Source organism: Cryptomeria japonica, chromosome 4, assembly GCF_030272615.1.
Source record: "Cryptomeria japonica chromosome 4, Sugi_1.0, whole genome shotgun sequence".
NCBI classification, from domain to species: domain Eukaryota; kingdom Viridiplantae; phylum Streptophyta; class Pinopsida; order Cupressales; family Cupressaceae; genus Cryptomeria; species Cryptomeria japonica.
This window is the reverse complement of record NC_081408.1, coordinates 270,183,750-270,204,324: the sequence shown is the minus strand read 5'-3', so window position 1 is coordinate 270,204,324 and position 20,575 is coordinate 270,183,750. Positions and strand designations below refer to the sequence as shown.

The 20,575-nt window shown below is 35.5% G+C and overlaps 1 protein-coding gene across 1 annotated transcript in view; it reads left to right on the top strand.

Moving 5' to 3' along the window:
• Positions 1 to 17,244, top strand: part of LOC131074024 (uncharacterized) — a 108,640-nt gene extending 91,396 nt beyond the window's left edge. The window contains exons 2-3 of the mRNA XM_058010575.1: positions 13,050 to 13,405; positions 17,227 to 17,244. Coding sequence (XP_057866558.1) covers positions 13,050 to 13,405; positions 17,227 to 17,244 — 374 coding nt within the window. The remainder of the gene's footprint in view (positions 1 to 13,049; positions 13,406 to 17,226) is intronic.
• Positions 17,245 to 20,575: the final 3,331 nt, after the last annotated feature.

The window sequence follows — 20,575 nt, the reverse complement described above, 5'->3', positions numbered from 1 at the left end:
TATGAAGTGAATGGGATCAGAAGACAGTTGTCAGCACCCCCGACACCCCAACAGAATGGAGTTGTAGAAAGGAAAAACAAAACTATCTTAGATGCAACTAGAAGTATGTTATCAGAAGCAAATCTACCTCATGTATATTGGAGAGAGGCAGTAAGTATAGCAGTCTATACATTCAACAAAGTTCACATGAAAGGTGAAACCGGTAAGACCCCTCATGAATTATGGTTTGGTATTACTCCTACTCTTAAATATTTCAGAATATTTGGAAGTAGATGCTATATTAGAAGAGATGAGTACATTGGTAAATTTGATCCTAGAAGTGATGAAGGAATATTTCTTGGTTATTCATCTAAGAGCAAGGCATATAGATGTTTTAACAAGAGATTGTAGAAAATTGTTGAGAGTACAAATGTGAAGATTGATGAACAATTCAGAGGAACTTCAAGGTACATAGACTCTGAACCGGCAATAGAGATACTGACAAATGAACCTACAATGAATACACCGGTATAGAATGAAGATTCAGTTACAATGGCATCATCTAAAAATTTCACAGTAACTGAGGAACAACAGCAAACAAAGACACCCCAGTATGTAAGATTGAACCACTCTGAAGATCAGATAATTGGGAACAAGTATCAAGGAGTTATGACTAGAGGAAGACTGGAAAATGAAGAGGTATGTCTTATTTCTCAAATTGAACCTACATCAGTTAATGAGGCATGTGAAGATAAACACTGGATTAAAGCTATGGAAGAAGAATTAGAACAAATTGACATTAGTTCCCTGGTCTAAAGACAAAAATGTAATTGGAACAAAATGGGTATTTAGAAAAAAACTTAATGAAGATGGTAAAGTAATCAGAAATAAAGAAAGACTAGTGTGTAAGGGATATTCACAGAAAGAAGGAATTGATTATAATGAAACCTTTGCACCGGTAGCTAGAATTGAGGCAGTGAGATTATTATTAGCTTTTGCAGCACACAAGAACTACACAGTATATCAAATGGATATTAAATGTGCATTTTTGAATGGAGATCTTGAAGAAGAAGTTTATATTGAACAACCTAATGGATTTTCTTTGATAGATGACAAGGATATGGTTAGCAAGTTAAGGAAAGCTTTGTATGGGTTGAAGCAAGCTCCAAGAGCTTGGTATGCTAGATTGGATAAGTATCTTTTGAAGATTGGTTTTTCTAAAGGTAATGCTAACAACAACTTATACTACAAAGTGACTAATGATTACATCTTGGTTATAGAAGTTTTTGTTAATGATATAATCTTTGGAGGAGAAGATGGATTATGTAAAGACTTTTCTAATGAAATGCAACAAGAATTTGAAATGTCTATGATTGGAGAGATAAAATTCTTATTAGGATTGTAGATTTCACAAACTGATAAAGGTATATTCTTGAGTCAATCTAAATACTTGAAGGAGTTACTAAAGAAATTTGGTATGGAGAACTCTAAACCGGTAAGCACACCTATGACTAAAACTAATAAATTATCACTAAGGGATGAATCAACACCTGTTAATCCAACTAGATACAAGTCTATGATAGGAGGTTTACTATATTTGACACAAACAAGACCTGATATTATGAATGTAGTATGTATTGTTTCAAGATTTTAGAGTAATCCTAAAGAAAATCATGAATCAGCAATAAAAAGGATTTTCCGGTACTTACAAGGCACCACAAATCTTGGCTTATGGTATCCTAGAGATGAAAACTTTGAATTATGTGCATACACAGATGCAAACTAGGTAGGAGATGTCGATGACAGAAAAAGTACCACCGGTGGAGCATTTTTTCTTGGTAGCAGACTAATTTCTTGGTTAAGTAAGAAACAAAGTTGCACATCTTTATCAACAGCAGAATCAGAATATGTTGCAGCAGCAACTAATTGCACACAGGTATTATGGCTTAAGCAAATATTGAAAGACATAAAGGTAAAATGAAAGGAACCTATAACTATTTATTGTGATAATACAGCAGCAATTGATATATCTAAGAATCTGATACTACATTCTAAAACTAAACATGTTTCTATCAAATTATATTTTTTGAAAGAGAATGTTGAAGCAAAAGAAGTGAAATTGGTTTATGTAAATATTAAAGAGTAGATTGCAGATATCTTTACTAAGCCTTTTCCTCAGAGATCAGCTTGGGGTAAATACTTTTGAATATCTCAGAGATCAGCTTGGGGTCATACCCCCACCGGTAGAGACTTAGACAGTTAATGTTTGTCATCAACCACCAGAATTAACAGAGAAATCTTTATTCTGGCTATGATGAGGAGAGCTACTTCTCAAAGGGAGTAGTTGGTATTTTTTAATGAGTTGGTATTTTTGTATTGAGTTGGTATTTTGTATTTGAATCTAGTTTTTGTATTGCTTTGGCATTTGATGTCAAAGGGGGAGAGATTGATATGGAAAAACAATTCAAAAACACTTAGAAAACACATATTGTTCCTAGAGGGAGAGAATGTTGCTTTGGAAAGAAATATTTTGATTTCTGGTAATGATTTCTTTGGGAGATTGTTGATTTTTTATTTTTGACATTTCTGTTTTGGCACTTCGATGGTTTTTCCATCTTGTGTTTCCATTAATGCCAAAGGGGGAGATTGTTGGTATTTTGGATATGTTGATATGGTTTTGTCATTGATGTCAACACTTATCAATATCTATCAGCACTTGAAGAGTTGGTTATGTTCATCAGCAGGCAAGTGACTTATGCACAATCACCAGTATTTGGTTCACCGACAGGATATATTGATCATCAACACTTTGAAAGACCTGAAGACTACTTGGTTATGTCAAAGACATCATTCAGACACTTTGTCTTGGTGATTTGTTCATTGGTTTATTCGAGTTTGCATATTTGTTGTTACCGGCAAATAGGTCCAGGATATACATCGGCGGGCTTATCTATTCCACATCAGCACAGCACGTCAAGGAGATGATTTTGTTGTTATTGTAAATGCATTGAGCTGACATCATGCATCAGATATTGTTTTATTTGTAATTAATTTTATTGTAATATATTTAGAGCCAACCTACTTAATTGGTCTTAGGTTATGGTATAAATGTAAGATCTCATTTGTGAGATCAATATGCGATTGAGGAAAGGATTGTAAATCGGTATACGTGAATGTCAGCAGAGCCTTACACACAGACATCATTCAAGGTTGAAGGAAGGTTTGAAGAAGGCATATCAGAGCTAAACCAGTACTGAATCTAGCATATGGAGATGCTACTTTGAGCAGTACATTATCATTGGATTTAATCATCCAATTGTAGTCATTGTGACTCTCACTTTGTGATTGAGCAGTGAACTCTAGGTGCTTGGCATTTCTACATGTGCAGACCCCATATTGTACACACATACTATCTGCAGTAGTATCATCTAATTGTGGGTAAGGTTTCCCACCATGTTTTTTCCCCTTATAGGGTTTCCACGTACAAATATTGGTGTTATATGCTGTGGATGTTATTGCCTTTCTATTTCATGCATTAATCTTTACCGATACTGCAATTAACTGACAAACTGTCTACCGGCATAAAGTTTGGTTTACTGGTATTAAGCATTAAGTTTGGTTAACTTAATTTTGGTTTGAATATATTTGACAACTGATTCACACCCCCCCCCCTCTCTCAATTGTCTCTGGGACCTAACACTAGCAACTAATGAGGTATTTTTAATTTCACAAGTTGAACCGGTATCAGTAATTGAGGCATGTAAAGATGAATATTGGTTGAAAGCTATGGAATAAGAATTAGATCAGATTGAGAAATATAACACATGGACCTTGGTTCCCCGATCTAAAAATAAAAATGTTATTGGAACTAAATGGGTTTTTAGGAATAAATTGAATGAAGATGGTCAAGTTATAAGGAATAAGGCTAGATTGGTTTGTAAAGGATATTATTAGAAGGAAGGAATTGATTATGGACAGACTTTTGCACCTCTAGCTAGGATTGAAGTTGTAAGATTATTTCTTGCCTATGTTACTTATAAAAACTACAAGGTTTATCAGATGGATGTTAAATGTGCATTTTTGAATGGGGATCTTGATGAGGAAGTTTATATTGAGCAACCTAATGGTTTTTCACTATCAGATGATACAAATATGGTTTGTAGGTTAAGCAATTTTTTATATGGACTGAAACAAGCACCTAGAGCTTGATATGCAAGGTTGGATAAATATCTTTTGAAGCTTGGTTTTACTAAGGGCAATGTTTACAGTAATTTATATTATAAGATCACTCATGATAATATACTGATTATTGAAGTATTTTTTGATGACATTATTTTTCGAGGTGAAGATAAGTTATGCATAGAATTTTTTAAGAATATGGAGAAAGAATTTGAGATGTCTATGATTGGTGAGATGAAATTTTTCTTAGGTTTGCAAATTACTCAGACTGACAAAGGCATTTTCATCTATCAAACTAAATATGTTAAGGAATTGTTGAAGAAATTTGGTATGGGAGATTCTAAACCAGTAAGTACTCCTATGGTTACAAGTGATAAATTGACAAGAAAAGATGTTTCTGCACCGGTAAATCCTACAAGATACAAATATATGATTGGAGGTATGCTTTATTTGACTTAGACTAGGCCTAACATTATGAATGTTGTTTGTATTGTTTCAAGATTTCAAAGTGATCCTAGAGATAATCATGAGATTGCGATGAAAAGGGTTTTTAGATACTTGCAAGGTACATCAAAATATGGTTTAAGGTACCTTGAGGATGATAAATTTACTTTATGTGCATATACAGATGCTGATTGGGCTAGAGATATTGATGACCGAAAAAGCACTTTCGATGGAGCTTTCTTTCTTGGAAAGAAGTTGGTTTCAGGGATCAACAAGAAACAGTCATGTACTTCTTTATCTACTGTTGAAGTTGAGTATGTTGTTGCTACTAATAACTGTACACAATTTTTATGGATGAAGCAAATGTTGAAGGATATAAAGGTGGATTGTGATGCACCGGTAGTTATTCACTGTGATAACTCTATTGCTATTGATATATCAAAGAATCTGGTATTTCATTCTAGAATAAAGCACATATCTATCAAGTATAACTTTTTGAAGGAAAAGGTGGAAACAAATGAAGTTAGACTGGTTTATATGAACACTAAAGAGCAGATTGTAGATATTTTCACTCAACCTTTGCCCAAGGAATCATTTGAGTACTTGAGAGACAGATTGGGAGTTTATGCCCCTCTGGTAGAGACTTGATTGATGCGGTTTGGCATCAGTCTAGCATACACTATCAAAGATAGTATTCAATCCGGCACTAATGTCGGATGCTACTGCTTAGGGGGGGTAGTCAGCTTTTGGATTCAGTGGTTTATGTTTTTGCTATGATATTTTTATCAGATTTCTAGCATTGATGTCAAAGGGGGAGAGATGTTGACATTCAGAGCTGTATGTGGGAGATTGTTGGCTATCTTCCATTGGGGGAGACTTGTTTGACATTTCTTGGTACTTAGATGTTTTTCACATCTAGGGTTGTCATCAATGCCAAAGGGGGAGATTGTTGGCCATTTGGTGGAATTGATTATGTGTTGCATTGATGTTTTGTCATTGATGCCAACACTGTTTGGATGCTTTACCAACACCCTTCTAGTCCCGGTAGGTTAACTGGATTCCGGTTGTTTTGGATCCGACATGATATGGTAGGCTCTAGTATATCTTGGTGATGGAATTGGCTAGTTCATGATACTCTTGGTCATATTTGGTCAGTTGGTTTTGGTCTAGTGATTGGATGCTATCCTGCTTGCTTAGAAGCTTAGTTTCTAGTTCCGACAAGGGTTTCACCGGTAGAGCTTTTGATGAAGATTCTTGATGAATTGCATAAGTGGTGTTGTTGTAGCTTTTGGTGGAGTTTCAGGATGTTGTTGGTGATTATGTTCGAGACCTAGTGGATGGAGATCATTTCTATAAGCATGTGGACCTATACTGGGTCCCAGTTGATCTAGCTTATGGATCAACTTTAATGTAACGTGTGGATTGGACATCTCAATGTGTTTCCGAGATGTCTTATGTGGTGGATATTATTTTTTTAGTCTAAGGCCAACATGGTTTGTAATTATGTAATTGGTTTATTATCTGGTGGCCAACCTAATTGTTTATGGTCGAGGGTTTGTATATATAGATGTAAGATCTCATTGTAGATCATCATGGTTATGTTAAAGGTCATGGTCAAGGAATGTAATGTGTGAATAATGTAATATCATTCAAGCAGAGGATTTGGTCAATCATTGGAGATTGGATTGGGTTTATGTAAGAGGATTCAATCCTCCGCTATTGAGCTTAACCGAAACTATACTCAGGCATAGGAGATGCTATCTTTTGCAGTTCAACACTTCTTCGGATTGTAGTCTAGATTTCTATGTAGTCAGTGAGGCTCCTTTTGTGATGAGCAGTGCGCTCTAGGGTATTGGCCTTCCTGAAAGTGCAGGTACAGGCCCCTTAATTGTAATTCACATACTTACTGCAGAAGTATTACCTGACTGTGGGTAGGCTTCCCACTGTGTTTTTCCCTTTACCAAGTTTTCCACATATAAATTTTGGTATCATGTGGATGGTTTTTATTTTGTGATTATTTTTTATGCTTAATTGGTTTAACTAATATTCTGGTATTAATGTTTTGGGTTTCGGTATTAAATTTTTAAATTGCTAATAGTTTTGGTAATCTGTGACAACTTATTCACTCCCCCCTCTTAGTTGTCTTTCGGTTATTTGAATTGTCTAACAAAACCTTCCTCTGATAGTGCAAACATAACCATCGATCTCAAACATGATACATTACATGAATAAGTCACCTATAAATATAGATCATCAACCTTATGATAAGGTCGGCTAAAACCTACACCCATTATTACAAAAAATACATTACATGATATCACGAGACCAATATTATGATTTAAATTGCATAGTATGGACCTAAATCAAATTCACAAACAACTATATCCACCGCAAAACACGCTAAGACCAATCTCCAACACGTTTCACCAACCGATAGAAACCCTCAGTCCAATAACATAGAATATCTAACTAGATCCAAATAGGACCACCATATTAGCACACCAACCAATGCGAAGCCACCAAACAATTGGGACACGATCAAGAAACACCTTCAGCACGTTAGAAACAATTTCCATAATCCAGACCAAAATCACCAAATCATATCATCGAATATTGCTAACCGGTACCAGGAAATACCAACCGAGAACATAGGCGATAGCTTTTGGAGCACCAAATCATGAACCAATAGAATATGACAAGCACATAACCATCCTAAATAATAATCCAAAACCGAATCTAGGGATTTGATCATACCGGATCAGAATCATAGCCAAAACCAAGATAAACATCAAGTCTAATCAAGATACAGTGTTGACATCAATGATAACACTTAACCAAATCCAGCATATTGCCAACAATTAACCTTTAGGAAATTGATGTGTGCAACTACTCTAAAAACCACAAGCACTCAGTTTTGATAAGATTCTTTGACTGCATCCTACAAAAAACACATTAGTAGTTTGTGAATAAATCTTCATCAAACGTTTGGCCAAAGTGCTGCACAAATCATCAGTAACATAGAAATCCAAAATGTATGAAACATAGAGAAATTATCATATTCTGCAAATAAAATTGACAACTTATACCTCAGGTTCTACCCTTGCACACGTGTAGAATAACTTCACACAGGCTTAGAAAAGTCTCACACAAGCACAAACTCTCACATAGGTGCGGGAAAGTCTCACATAGGCACAAGAAATCCTCATACAAACGCAAGAGTGTAGGGCACCTACAAAATAGAGAAATCTAGTCAATCAAATCTTGAGAAATCAAAGCCCTAACATGCATAGAAACCCTAATTTTGAGACAAATTGGCCTAATTGAGTCAAAAAATCCACTATAATATAAAATTATGGCTCAAATTCAAAGACCCATGATGAATCTAAGTGCAAAAGTAGCCAATGCAAAACCAAAAGTCTAAATTGCACAAGCTTAAGGTGCTCAAAACTGAAATGCATAACTTATGATTTCCAAACCCTAATGACTAGAGTGTGAACGTTTTTTATTCATTATCCAACCTAATTAAGCTATGTGAGTTCAATTAAGCCCTAATTAGACTAATTGCACCTGATCTGAAATAAAATGAAAAGATTTGTGTTTATTTTAGTGCCCAAATCGAAAAGTGTGAAGTTCTTTTTAACCCAATTGCATGAAAATTGAAAATGTGAGAATTTGTTGTTCTTTAACCACCCTAATTAGCACTATGTGGATTCATTTTAATTCATTTTGAATAAATTAAAGTTTTAATTTAACCATGCAACTTTTGAGGAGTTTTTTTTTTCTTTGGCAAAAGCGTAGATTGAAACCTCACAGGCTCAGGTATATGCAGCACAAGCGTAATTTGACTCCACACATGTGCAATTTAACCTCACATAGGCGCAAGATGGTCTTGCATAGGAACAAAAGGCATGAAACACCCTAGAAAGGTTCCTTTTCTTGATAATTAACTTGTAAATGTTGGCATTCTACACTCTTATGAGAATAGTTGATGTTGTCATTGATGGCAACCAACTGGCAACTCACCGGCAATTGCTTTCAACATGCACCGGCAAACACCGGCACCGACAGGCACTTACATCGGCATTCAGATTACATCGACAACAAAGCATACCGGCACTCCAGCCGACATGGGATGAACTTTTGTTTATTATAATATAATTATCTTTTGTAAGCCGACATGGTATATTGTAAAAGACTCATATATGTATGAGATCTTATAGGTCATTTTGATATGCGAGAGATGTGAGAAGGAGTAGATGATATGATATGTATGGTAGAAAATAATTTTTTAGTGGCAACGAAGGCTTTTGGATAAGGTATCTATCTGAGCTTAAACCGGTATTGAACCTGGCATTAGAGATTTTGTTTTGAGAAGTATATTGTATTGGATTTAATTATCCATTTTGTAGTTAGTGTGACTCTTTATTGAGCAATGAGCTCTAGGCTATTAGCCTCCCTACATGTGCAGGCCCCTATTGTAAGTAGTATTTATTCATTGCCCAGTGAGTAAATATTGTGGGTCACAAATCCCACTGATGTTTTTCCCACACCAGGTTTCCTCGTTAAATATCTTGCGTTATGGTGTGTTTCTATGTTGTCTCTATTATTTATGTTTACTGCATTAATTCTTGTTTACCGGTACACTATTTTGGCTTGCAAAGTTATAAATAAGTTTAAATATTCTACTAACTAGTTAGACACTGATTCACCCCCCTCCCCCTCTCAGTGTCTTTGGGATTTTCATTGAATCTAACAATTGGTATCAGAGCCTGGTCCTCTATTTACAACAGCCTAACAGTTTAAGGGAGATTTTGACACCGGTACAGATGGAGAACTTAAGAAAATAGTTCGAAGGAGCTCTTGAAGATTTTGATGTGGAAAAGTTGAAGAATATCAAACTTGAAGATGATCTGAGGACTGCTAAGGAATCCATTAAAGGACTTCAGGAGAACCTGGTTATAGCACAAAATAAGAGAAAGGAACTTCATGAGAAGATGCAGAATGATGATGATGAAAAGGAAACTCTTAGAGATATTGCAAATAAGTTGAGACAAGAGAACACTAATATGAAGAATGAAATGAAAGATATTACTATGAGGTTATGTAAGGATATTAAAGATAGGAAGAAGAATGAAGAAGACTTGACTAGGAGACTTAATGATGCAGGAAATGAAAATCTGAGACTTGGTCATGAAAATGATATGCTAAAGACAGATCTAATTCACATGCAACATGATAAAGATGAGCTTGTGAGACAAGTTGGAATTTTGGAAAATGAGTTGGTCATTGCAAATGAACACAAAGACAAATTCAAGAAAAGTTCAGAAAAACTTGATGACATGCTTAAAAGACAGAAACTTGATGGAGATACAAATGGACTTGGATTTGAAATTGGAGAAAGTTCTAGTATTGAAAATAATCAAGATCAGAACAAACCGGTAGGACAACCTAATGCTTATAAATTTAATGGGAAATATTTTAATTGCAACAAATATGGTCACAGAGCAAATCAATGTAGATTTAGAAATAATCAGAATACAAACTCACCCACTGGTCAATGTTCCAAATGCAACAAAGTTGGTCATAATTCAGAAAATTGTAGAATGAATGTGAAATGCTATGTTTGTGGAAGATTTGGGCATTTATCTAATCAATGCAAATCACAAACCGGTCAAGGATATGGAAAGGCTATTCAGAGGAATAATGTAACTTGTCATGCATGTAACAAGATTGGACATATTGCAAAATTCTATAGAATCAAGAATATACCGGTGAACAATAAATGATCTAGTTTGAAGGGCAAAGAAAAGGTAGATGAAGTCAAGCAAGAATTTTCAAAACAATGGATTAAGAAGAGTGATCAAAGAACTGATGAAACTATCTCTGCATCAGTAGAACAGAGTAATCCTCCATCGACGGGAGATTCTTCATCTAATTAAGGAATAATCTTTAGGGGGTATTGTAGCAAGTTGAAAATCATGCATTCTACCCTCAGTTGATGGTGATAAGATACATTTCTTCTTTATCGACAGGTGTGTTAAGTTTTCACTTAATCGGTGAGCATTTAATGCGGTTTTAAAGAAACTTTTTGGCTATAAAGCACTGAAAAACCTTCATTTCGAACTCACCAAGCATTCAAACATCAAAGAGCGTGAAACTGAGCAAGGGCATTCTAAGGCAGAGTTGCGAAGTGATTTTCAAGCATTCAAAATTTCGGTTAAGAGGTATTTATATTTTGAAATGGCAACCTCATCTTTTGTTCCTGAGTTTATTGCAAAACCTATCATTGTGGAAAATGTCAAATGCCCTAGACCCGTGTTTAAAATTATCCCCGAGATTGCAAAGCAGGATGATTGTGTTGAAGCTTTTTCAAAAATTCTGAAGGGTGTAGCATTTGCTGAAGATCCTAGAATTTACATACATTGCAACATAGAAAACCTAGGGACTAAGGATATAAAGAAAATATTTAATGAGGTTATTACCAATGGAAATGGTGTGATTAAACCTGAACATAAGATTGTGGAAGACTTAGGTTTTGTAGAAATCCTAAATGTATTCCCAAATTTCCAAAGGAAATTATAAGACTTGTATTGAGCAGAGTCCAGGGAGAGTTCATATGGTTAGATTCAATTTGCAAAATAACCAAGGAAGCAATTAAGGTAGTTACTGGTTTACCTTCAACCGGTAGTAGGCCTGATAAAACCAATAAAATACCTAACAAAGGAGTTATGGAGTTAACCAGAGCCACATCTGATAACAAGTCACTTAGAGTGAATGATGTCAAGGATATAAATGTGAAATATGTAAGTATGGTACTAAGATACAAAGCAACTCATGCAAATAGACTGAATTTTGTTTCTAGCCTTTGTATTCATGGTGCATATGATATGGTGAACAATAATGCTAAGATTGATGTGTGTGAATGGCTTAAAGATGAACCAATTGATAACTTAAAGAAGATTAAGGGAGATAAGAAAGGTACTTTCCATTTTGGAAACCTACTAGTATGCCTGATGCTATACTTTACCAAAGAGATACCTGGCATAGGTCACAAGGATTTTGGTTATGACATCCTGGTAGGAAAACAAATACTAGAAGCTTTCACCAGTATGGGCACTGACTATGATAAGAACATTCCAGACTACTTCAAAACATTTCAAACTAAGATGAGAGCAAGAGAGAGACTACCATAGATCATAATTGATAAGTATGACAAGAAAATCTATTTTGTCATTAAGTGAGATGAGACTTGGATGGAAGCAGTAAGCCCTAAAACTATTTGGGTTACTGAGATGGGTTATGAGGTAGACCTATCTGTTCTGGAGACATATGCTAAAGCTCTACTTGATGCACCAAGGGAGCCATCTGAGATATTCTTTGGTAATGGAGAAACCATAGAGAGTAATGTATCTGTGCAAAAGAGGACAAAAAGAAGAGAAAATTTAATCAGAGATACCTCTAAGAAGGTCAAAGAGATCAAAGAAAATGTCATGAATATCAGTGGTATATCAGCAAGTGAGCTTGAAGGACTGCAACCTGAAGCACATGTTTCACCAGTTGTAACATCTTCTGATACTGACAGTGGTAAGGTTGTCAAGTTTAAGAGAGTGGAAAGGAAAAGGAAAACCCCACCTGTACCATCTCCTTCACCTAAGAAAACCAGGACACTAAGGAAGAAGTAGCAGGAAGTTAGGGAACCGCAGAAGAAGCTTACACCAAAGAAGAAATAGACATCGGTTACCCCTACTCTAGATGATCTACTAAATGAGATTACACATAAAGGTAATCTGGTAAATGTAAATAAATGGTATAATTCTTCCAATGATTTTGACAAAAACACCATTGAAGAAAGCATTATTCTACATTTAGATATTTACAAGAAAGTTTTGATAGAAGTGATTGATGAGTTACCCAATGATTTGTACATGAGATTGGAAGCTAAAAGGCTATCTGTGATGGAACTGGACAAGATGTTGAAAGTTGAAGCACTCTTGGCTGTACATCTGATAAATTCTAAGGAAGAGATCGATGAGCTTATTTATGAAGCTAACCGGTCAGTATTTGTTAGTGGACACCGGCAAGTGAGCCTGATGGCTAGAAGGGTTAAAAAAATTGCAGATGAGACTACAGATAAATGGGACATATTCTTTGTAGAGAAGGAAAAGCAAAAGGAAAGAAGCAAACCGAAAGTGGAAAGACATTCAAAGTATATTAGTAAGACAAGAGAAAAGGTAAAATAGGTGGTGTACCTTCTATAAAAATAACAGATAACATCCCTCCACTGTCTCAAGACACCCCTCCATTAGCACCTTCATCACCAGTTCATATAGCTAATCCACCGAATATAGCTACTGAAGGTATAACCCATGATGATACTAACCTAGAGTCTGAGATACTTTTTACAATGAATGTGGATACATAGAATATAAACATTGTTGTGGACAAAGAGACTGTAGAGGTGAAGGCAGACAGTGTTAAGGACAACAAGATTTCAGAGAAACCGGCACAGACTGTTGACTCTCAGGAAACTGAGATACCAACTCAATCAAAGCAACCAGAGACTGAGAAACCAATAGAGGACAAGACAACTAGCACATGGCCATTGGAATCTGAGAAACCGACAGTGGTACTGACAGAGAAACAATATGAGGCAGAAGTTCATGTTGAGTCTGGGAAACTGGTAGTTGCAGAGGAGCTTAATCAAACTGAGAAACTATTAAAGGTAGAGGTACAGACACAGACAAATCCACCAGAAGAAAATTTAAGTAAAGTGGATGCATCTGATGGAAGTAAAGAGGATATAGTAAGTCAATTGGTCAGACATATGTTGAGAAGAAACCTACAGCAAAACCGAGCACATCTACAGGTGAATTTAGACCCACTAACATTGCAGAGGTTCTTTTGGATTCCATTAAGAGGATTATTGATTGCAATGCCTTAGCATTTAAGGAAATTGATAACACATTACCTATTCTACAGATGATTGCACCTAATTGTAAGATAGATCACATTAATGATTCTTTAGGGAAAATGGACACATTGTCCAAATTCATCGCTGATAATGTAATAACTATAGATAAGGTGAATGAGGATACCATTAAGGAGAGAATTGACAAAGAGAAAAATACATTCTTGGAGGACACCATAAAGAAATGTACCGATCACTTGGATACACTTTAACCAATACTCAATTCTACAATTTTGTAGTATAAGGAGTTATATAGAGAAGCATGTAAACCTCATTGTTTGACAGAGGACATTAATGAGGAGATCAAAAAGACACAAAAGGAAATTGATGATATTGCAGATAATATAATAGGTTCATCTGGACTTATATCAGAGTTTGAGCAAAAAATGACAATTTTTTAGGAGAAGTTGGAATAGCTTGAGAAAGAAAAGGCAAGAATAAGGCCCAATGCCCGGGAACTCAAAAGTAAACTTTGTCTGAGGTTGGATAATCTGATTACTCAGAGATTTGAATTATCTAAGGCAATAGTTCAAGGAGAACGATCACTGGAGCAACAAATGCACTATCTCACCGGTATGATCCAGCAGACTGAGGCAACTCTAACTGACAACAACAAGTTTATGCAGAGTCTGAATCTAGTTTTGGCAGACATCTTTCAGATAGTAACCAACCGGTTATAGACTTTGAGGTAGCATTTTTGTACTCTTTTGATTATTTATTACATCCTTTGTCATTGATGTCAAAGGGGGAGTAGTAGAGAGAAAAATGCATGTACAGAGGAGATCACTTGCTCAGAGGGAGCACATCTTTTTGGATTTCAGGTTTGGGATAACAGTTTTGATTTTTCTCATGAGTGTTTTCATCAATGCCAAAGGGGGAGATTGTTGGCATTCTACACTCTTATGAGAATAGTTGATGTTGTCATTAATGGCAACCAACTGGCAACTCACTGGAAATTGGTTTCTACATGCACCGGCATCACAAACTACATGCACCAGCAAACACCAGCACCAGCATTCAGATTACATCAGCAACAAATCATATCGGCACTCTAGCCGACATGGGATGAACTTTTGTTTATTATAATATAATTATCTTTTGTAAGCCAACATGGTATATTGTAAAAGACTCATATATGTATGAGATCTTATAGGTCATTTTGATATGCGAGAGATGTGAGAAGGAGTAGATGATATGATATGTATGGTAGAAAATAATTGTTTAGTGGCAAAAAAGGTTTTTGGATAGGGTATCTATCTGAGCTTAAACCGATACTGAACCTGGGATTAGAGATGTTGTTTTGAGCAGTACATTGTATTGGATTTAATTATCCATTTTGTAGTTAGTGTGACTCTTCATTGAGTAGTGAGCTCTAGGCTGTTGGCCTCCTTACATGTGCAGGCCCCTATTGTAAGTAGTATTTATTCATTGACCAGTGAGTAAATATTATGGGTCACAAATCCCATCGAGGTTTTTCCCACACCAAGTTTCCTCGTTAAATATCTTGTGTTATGGTGTGTTTCTATGTTGTCTCTATTATTTATGTTTACTGCATTAATTATTGTTTACTGGTACACTGTTTTGGGTTGCAAAGTTATAAATAAGTTTAAATATTCTGCTAACCGATTAGACATTGATTCACCCCCCCCCCCCCTCTCAGTGTCTTTGGGACTATCATTGAATCTAACAGTAAACACTTAGGAAAACTCAAAAGGTAGAAGATTAGCTAAGTTTCACGTCGGGTTCACCAAAAAATGTATGTAGGAAATCAGGAAAACATCAAAAGCATAAATATCGGGCAACCACAAACCTAATTGCTAATGAAATTCAATCCTAATACATTCAATAGAAACATGAAGACAAGATTCAAAACAAATCAAATGCAAACCATAACACAAAATCTCCTCCATGTGATTCCATTGTTATTCTTTCACCTCCAAATTATGTGGATTTCGCCTATAAGTGCAAAGCATGATTGAAAGCAAAATTGCAAAGTGAAAATGACAGCATGAGGGTACTCAAATTATGGCTAGCCATGATTGAGAAAAGAGTGCTCAATTTATAGACAATTTCATGAGGATTCAAAAAGGGCAACAAAATAAGGAATTGGCATGATTTATGACAAATTGATTGACAAGAATTCATGACATATTTCTCTTTCAAGATATGACAAATTGGGAGAAAATTGTGTAAACTAATTATGACAAATTGAGAGAAGAAATGGCCCTTTGATTTATGACAAATTGAAAGCAATAATTGTTCATTGATTAAATGACACACGAGAGAGAAAATAGCCTCAAATTATATGACATGATTGAGGACAAAAATAGGGGCTAATTAGGAGGAGAAATTAGTGGGAAAAAATAGGAGGGAAGAATTAGAAGAAATTTGAAATTAAAAAATTAAAAAATTAGGTGGAAAAGAGGAATTAGGAAACATTAGAAATAAAGAAAATTAGGTGAGATTAATTAATAAATTCTCATTTATTAATTAATTCACAAAGAAGACATAATTAACCAATTAAATGAAACATTTAATTGTGACAAGAGGACCTAGGATAAATAAAATAATTTATTTAACCTAGAAGGAAAAGTTAATAGGATTAAATGATTAAATCACCAAACCCTAGGAGATGAAATAGAAATGAAAGAACAACAATTAGGTTATGACAAAATCAAAGCCAAGAAAGATAAAGATTGCAATCAGAAGGACAAAATGACAAGAAATCGACATTGATTAACTGACGAGGATCAACAATAAAATGATAAGAATTGACAAAAGGACCAAATTGATTGATGACAAAAGACAAAGGATCAATGACTAATCGATCTAAAATTGACAAAGATTTGATGATTGATTGAGACCGATGACAAATCGATCAAAGATTGATAAAAGGTTGACTTGATGAAGGTCGAATGATAGGATGCTGAGATTGACGAAGGCCAATGACAAATCGATCATAAATTGACAAGATTGGTCGATAACTCAAGGATATAAGATGATGCAAATGACGATGGTTGATCGAAGATTGAATGAAATTGATAAAGACCAAGGACAAAACCCTAATTTGACACTGATAAGGGTTGACGATGTCCAATCAACATGATAAAATGATTGACAATGATAAATATTGAGGACAAAAACCCTAATTGGACATGGCGAAGGGTTGACAATGTCCAATTGATGATGAAGATTGATAACGACCAAAGATTGCAATTAGAAAATGATATTGACAAGACCTAATTAAGAAATGTGAAAAACACAATTGAAGAGGACATAAGAGCATAAGAATGACAAGATGCTAACAAATGATAAAAATTAAGTGTGTGACATAGAAAGAAATATTAATAAGATCTGAAAACCCTAAGAGAAGGTAACACAGACATGTTAAAGTACAACGCCGCAAGCATTCACCATTTTTAGATGCCCACAATTAGCACTACCATTGTTTTCCTTAAATCATAGATATAATTAGGGAAACATATGTTGGATGCAGTGAATATTTTTCTCATAAAAATCATAAAACTTAGTTATGATCACACTCTTACATAGGATCACTATTGCGATTGCAACTTAAATATTTTTTCTTTTGTTACATCTCATTTGTAATGCATAATTAGATGGTGTTCACTTTACATTGATTTGTACAATTACAGAACCCTAATCCATCTTAATTCCATTTTAACACAACAAATTTAATCTTAATTAGCTGGCTTTAACCTAATAATCAAATTGAACTCATATATCTAAAATATTAATTAGTAATTCATTTATTATTAACTTCTATATCTTCATAGATGTGTTTATTTTTTCCTCTACAAATGCAAGAAAAACCCTTTGTGTTCCCTAGTTTCCTTCTAAGTCTTTATAGGTGTGCTTGTATTCCTTTGTAGAAGTATAAAACCTTTTGAAATGTTTTTCCTCATCTTAATGATAGATAAAAAAAAGTATAATTAAAAATTAAAACAAAAAAATGACTACACAGTTAGATAAACAAGTAATTTGAAAATTCAAATAAAAAATGACTACATAGTTATATAAAAATATATGGAACTCCTATTAATTAATAATTTATTTATTGTTTTTGATTAAAAAAGTAGTGAGACCCAGGGCGTTGACTCTTTACATAGAACGAACTATAGACATCACCATAACAACACTAAAACAACACTTAAATAGAACTAAGAATGTCATTCCAAAATTTTTTTAAAATGAAGAGTTTAGAGAAACAAAACAAGGGGGGCCCCTAGCATAATAGAGACCAAAAGGAGAAAAACTAAGGGGCCAACTTGTGGACCCTAGTAATCTCAATGACCCTATTCTAGTCATTTTCCAGTAATTTATATATCTCCCTGGCTTCATCTTTATCTGAATCATCAGTAGCAGTGTGCTCCCACATGAGGGAGAGGGTTAACGTCGAGTTGTGCAACACCTACGAACATAATTTGTTAACACTAATGATTTTCTTATCACGTTCATCCATCCTACGTTTGATCTCCTTTATCTCTTCCATGATTTCCTTAACCTCAAGAAGGGTGGCCCAAGCTATCAATGCAATTCAGAAGGTCCTTGACCTCACCGCCAATGTTCTAGAATTTCTCAATGGTAGGGGTCCCATAGGGAATATCTTCGTCATCTCTGCTCTCCTCCTTTTTGTCTTGATTGATCAAATTTTCCACTCTCAAATTATCCTTTTCATCATTAGTATTTTCAACTTCCTTATCCCCATCATCCTCAGAGACAGTAATAGCCTAAGCTTCAACAGTGTTAGTGTCTGGGTCCACCATATTCATAACTTGATTAAGGTCCACAAGGTTAATTTGGTCCATAGGTTCATCAATAGATGTAACCTTCCCAACATTAGTAGGGGGACTAGAAATGCCTTCCTCAGTCCCATGCATCGACACCTTAATTTCATCACCACCCTCTTGATGCAGAGGGATATGGGATGTTCAATCACTTTCTTTGGTTTTTGCTCAATAAGGGTCTCCACTAGGTGTCCCCAATGGACCAATGTCCATAACCTTCCCAGGGTTATTAGAGTTTTCCCTAGATCCTTCCCAAGGATCTCTCCACTTAGGACAACTCACAATTGACAAGGAGTCTACTACCCATTAGGTTCCAACCCTTCAACCAAAGTCACCTAACAACCCCACACCCCTAGCAACAAGATCTTTACTCACAAGGTGGAATTTGGCCTATGTGAATGTTCACACATGTGTTATATGGAATTTTCATAGGTTCTAACCCCTTAGATGGGATTTTATTAGCCTCTTGTGGCATTTCCCCTATTAGACCTAGGAAATAGGGCTACAAGCAATTAGCCCTCCAATCGGACTTTTCCTAATTTGTCTCACAATATACCTGAACAACCCCCTAAATAAGTTAGAAATTTTGATAACCTTTTGGACCTTCTACAAGATTCCAAACTTCTGCATCTGGGTTTTGAGTACGGATGGTCAAACCCTACCGACCCTATTTTGCCTCTTCTAGCCGGTATTGGGGTTTAAGCTCTCAAAAGCTTCACCAATCAATAAGGAATGCAAGAATGACACTTTCTAGGGGTCTGCACCTACCCAAAGGTCCTTCACATTCCTATTTTTATCATCCACCAATCTGTTGTTTGGGTTTTCTATCTCCTTTTTCTACTACTCAAGCTTGCCACATGTCCGATGTCAAGCCTAGGGCCTCATATTAGGATAGTCAAATGATACCTCCTATCTTCACAACCACCAAGAATAGTTAATATACATGCCAAATCAACATACTCCTAGGTTTCAGATCGATCCCATGAAGAGATGTTGATTTGTGCCCCTATTAGCATTCAAACCCTTGGTTTAAATGTTTTACCAAACCAATGGGATTGAAAATTCTCTTTCTTTCAAGACCGAATGTTTCAAGGCCTAAAATTAAATCCAAATGATTGGTAAACCTCTTCTAAAACTTTTGAAATTCTCAATTCATTCCCACCAATCGTTAGGAATCATGCAAGAACTGGAATTCAAGGAAAATGCAGAAAAAACTCAATAACAGTTTTGTTTGAAGACAAAGATTTCATTCAAAATTTACTTCTCCAACTTCTCTAATTGGAAGGAATCATTCCCCCAAGATTATATCACACAAAGTAACTCCTCCAACTGCCTCAACACATACAAGAAACCAACCAACCGTTGGAGTAACCACATTTGAAAATGTTGCAAAAGAAAGTTGCTCGACAACAATTGCAACTTTTGTAACTTTTTACAACTTTTTACAAATTGATCTTGCCTTCACACCAAAGGTCAAGAATGAACATACTACACATTGTAAACCCCTAAAAAACAAAAAAAATACCTATAGAATTCCCATACAAGGCCTTTGACCAAGCTGGCACACTTTGGAGCCTTGGGGCTTGTTACATTGCCTAGGCCTAATCAGTAGGCCTTCAAATACACACACACACATTCTATTCCCAATTTAACCATGAATCAAAATGATGTGGACACATGTCCAAGTGCTCCTGCACCATACTCCCATAGACAAGAAAACTCAAGTCCCTTGAGTTGCCAACCGATTGATTGTAGTGCCATGCTTTAGAATATCACTCTCACTCATCCAAGCAACTTCGGAATCAGGAAGCCCCTTCCATTTGACCAGGTAGTCTTTGTAAACACCTTTCCTTGTTTGTTTGATCACCTTGGATTCAAGAATTCACTCTAATTCCAATGGCTTTCTAGGTGGTAGACCCTTCATCCACTCTACATCCTCTTCCTCAAGAGATGAATCAGGTGTTGTATCTTGCAAAGATCCTTTGGAGGCTGTCAAATCACATACATTGAAGATGGGAGATAGTCCCAAATCTACTAGAAGTTCAACTTCATATGCATTGTTGCCAAACTTATGAACCACCCCAAGGGGACCTATCTTCATCATGAGTAGTTTAGAAGGTTGGCCTTTAGGTAACCTTTCTTTCCTTAGATAAGCCATCACTAAATCCCCTAATTTGAATTGAACATCTCTCCTCTT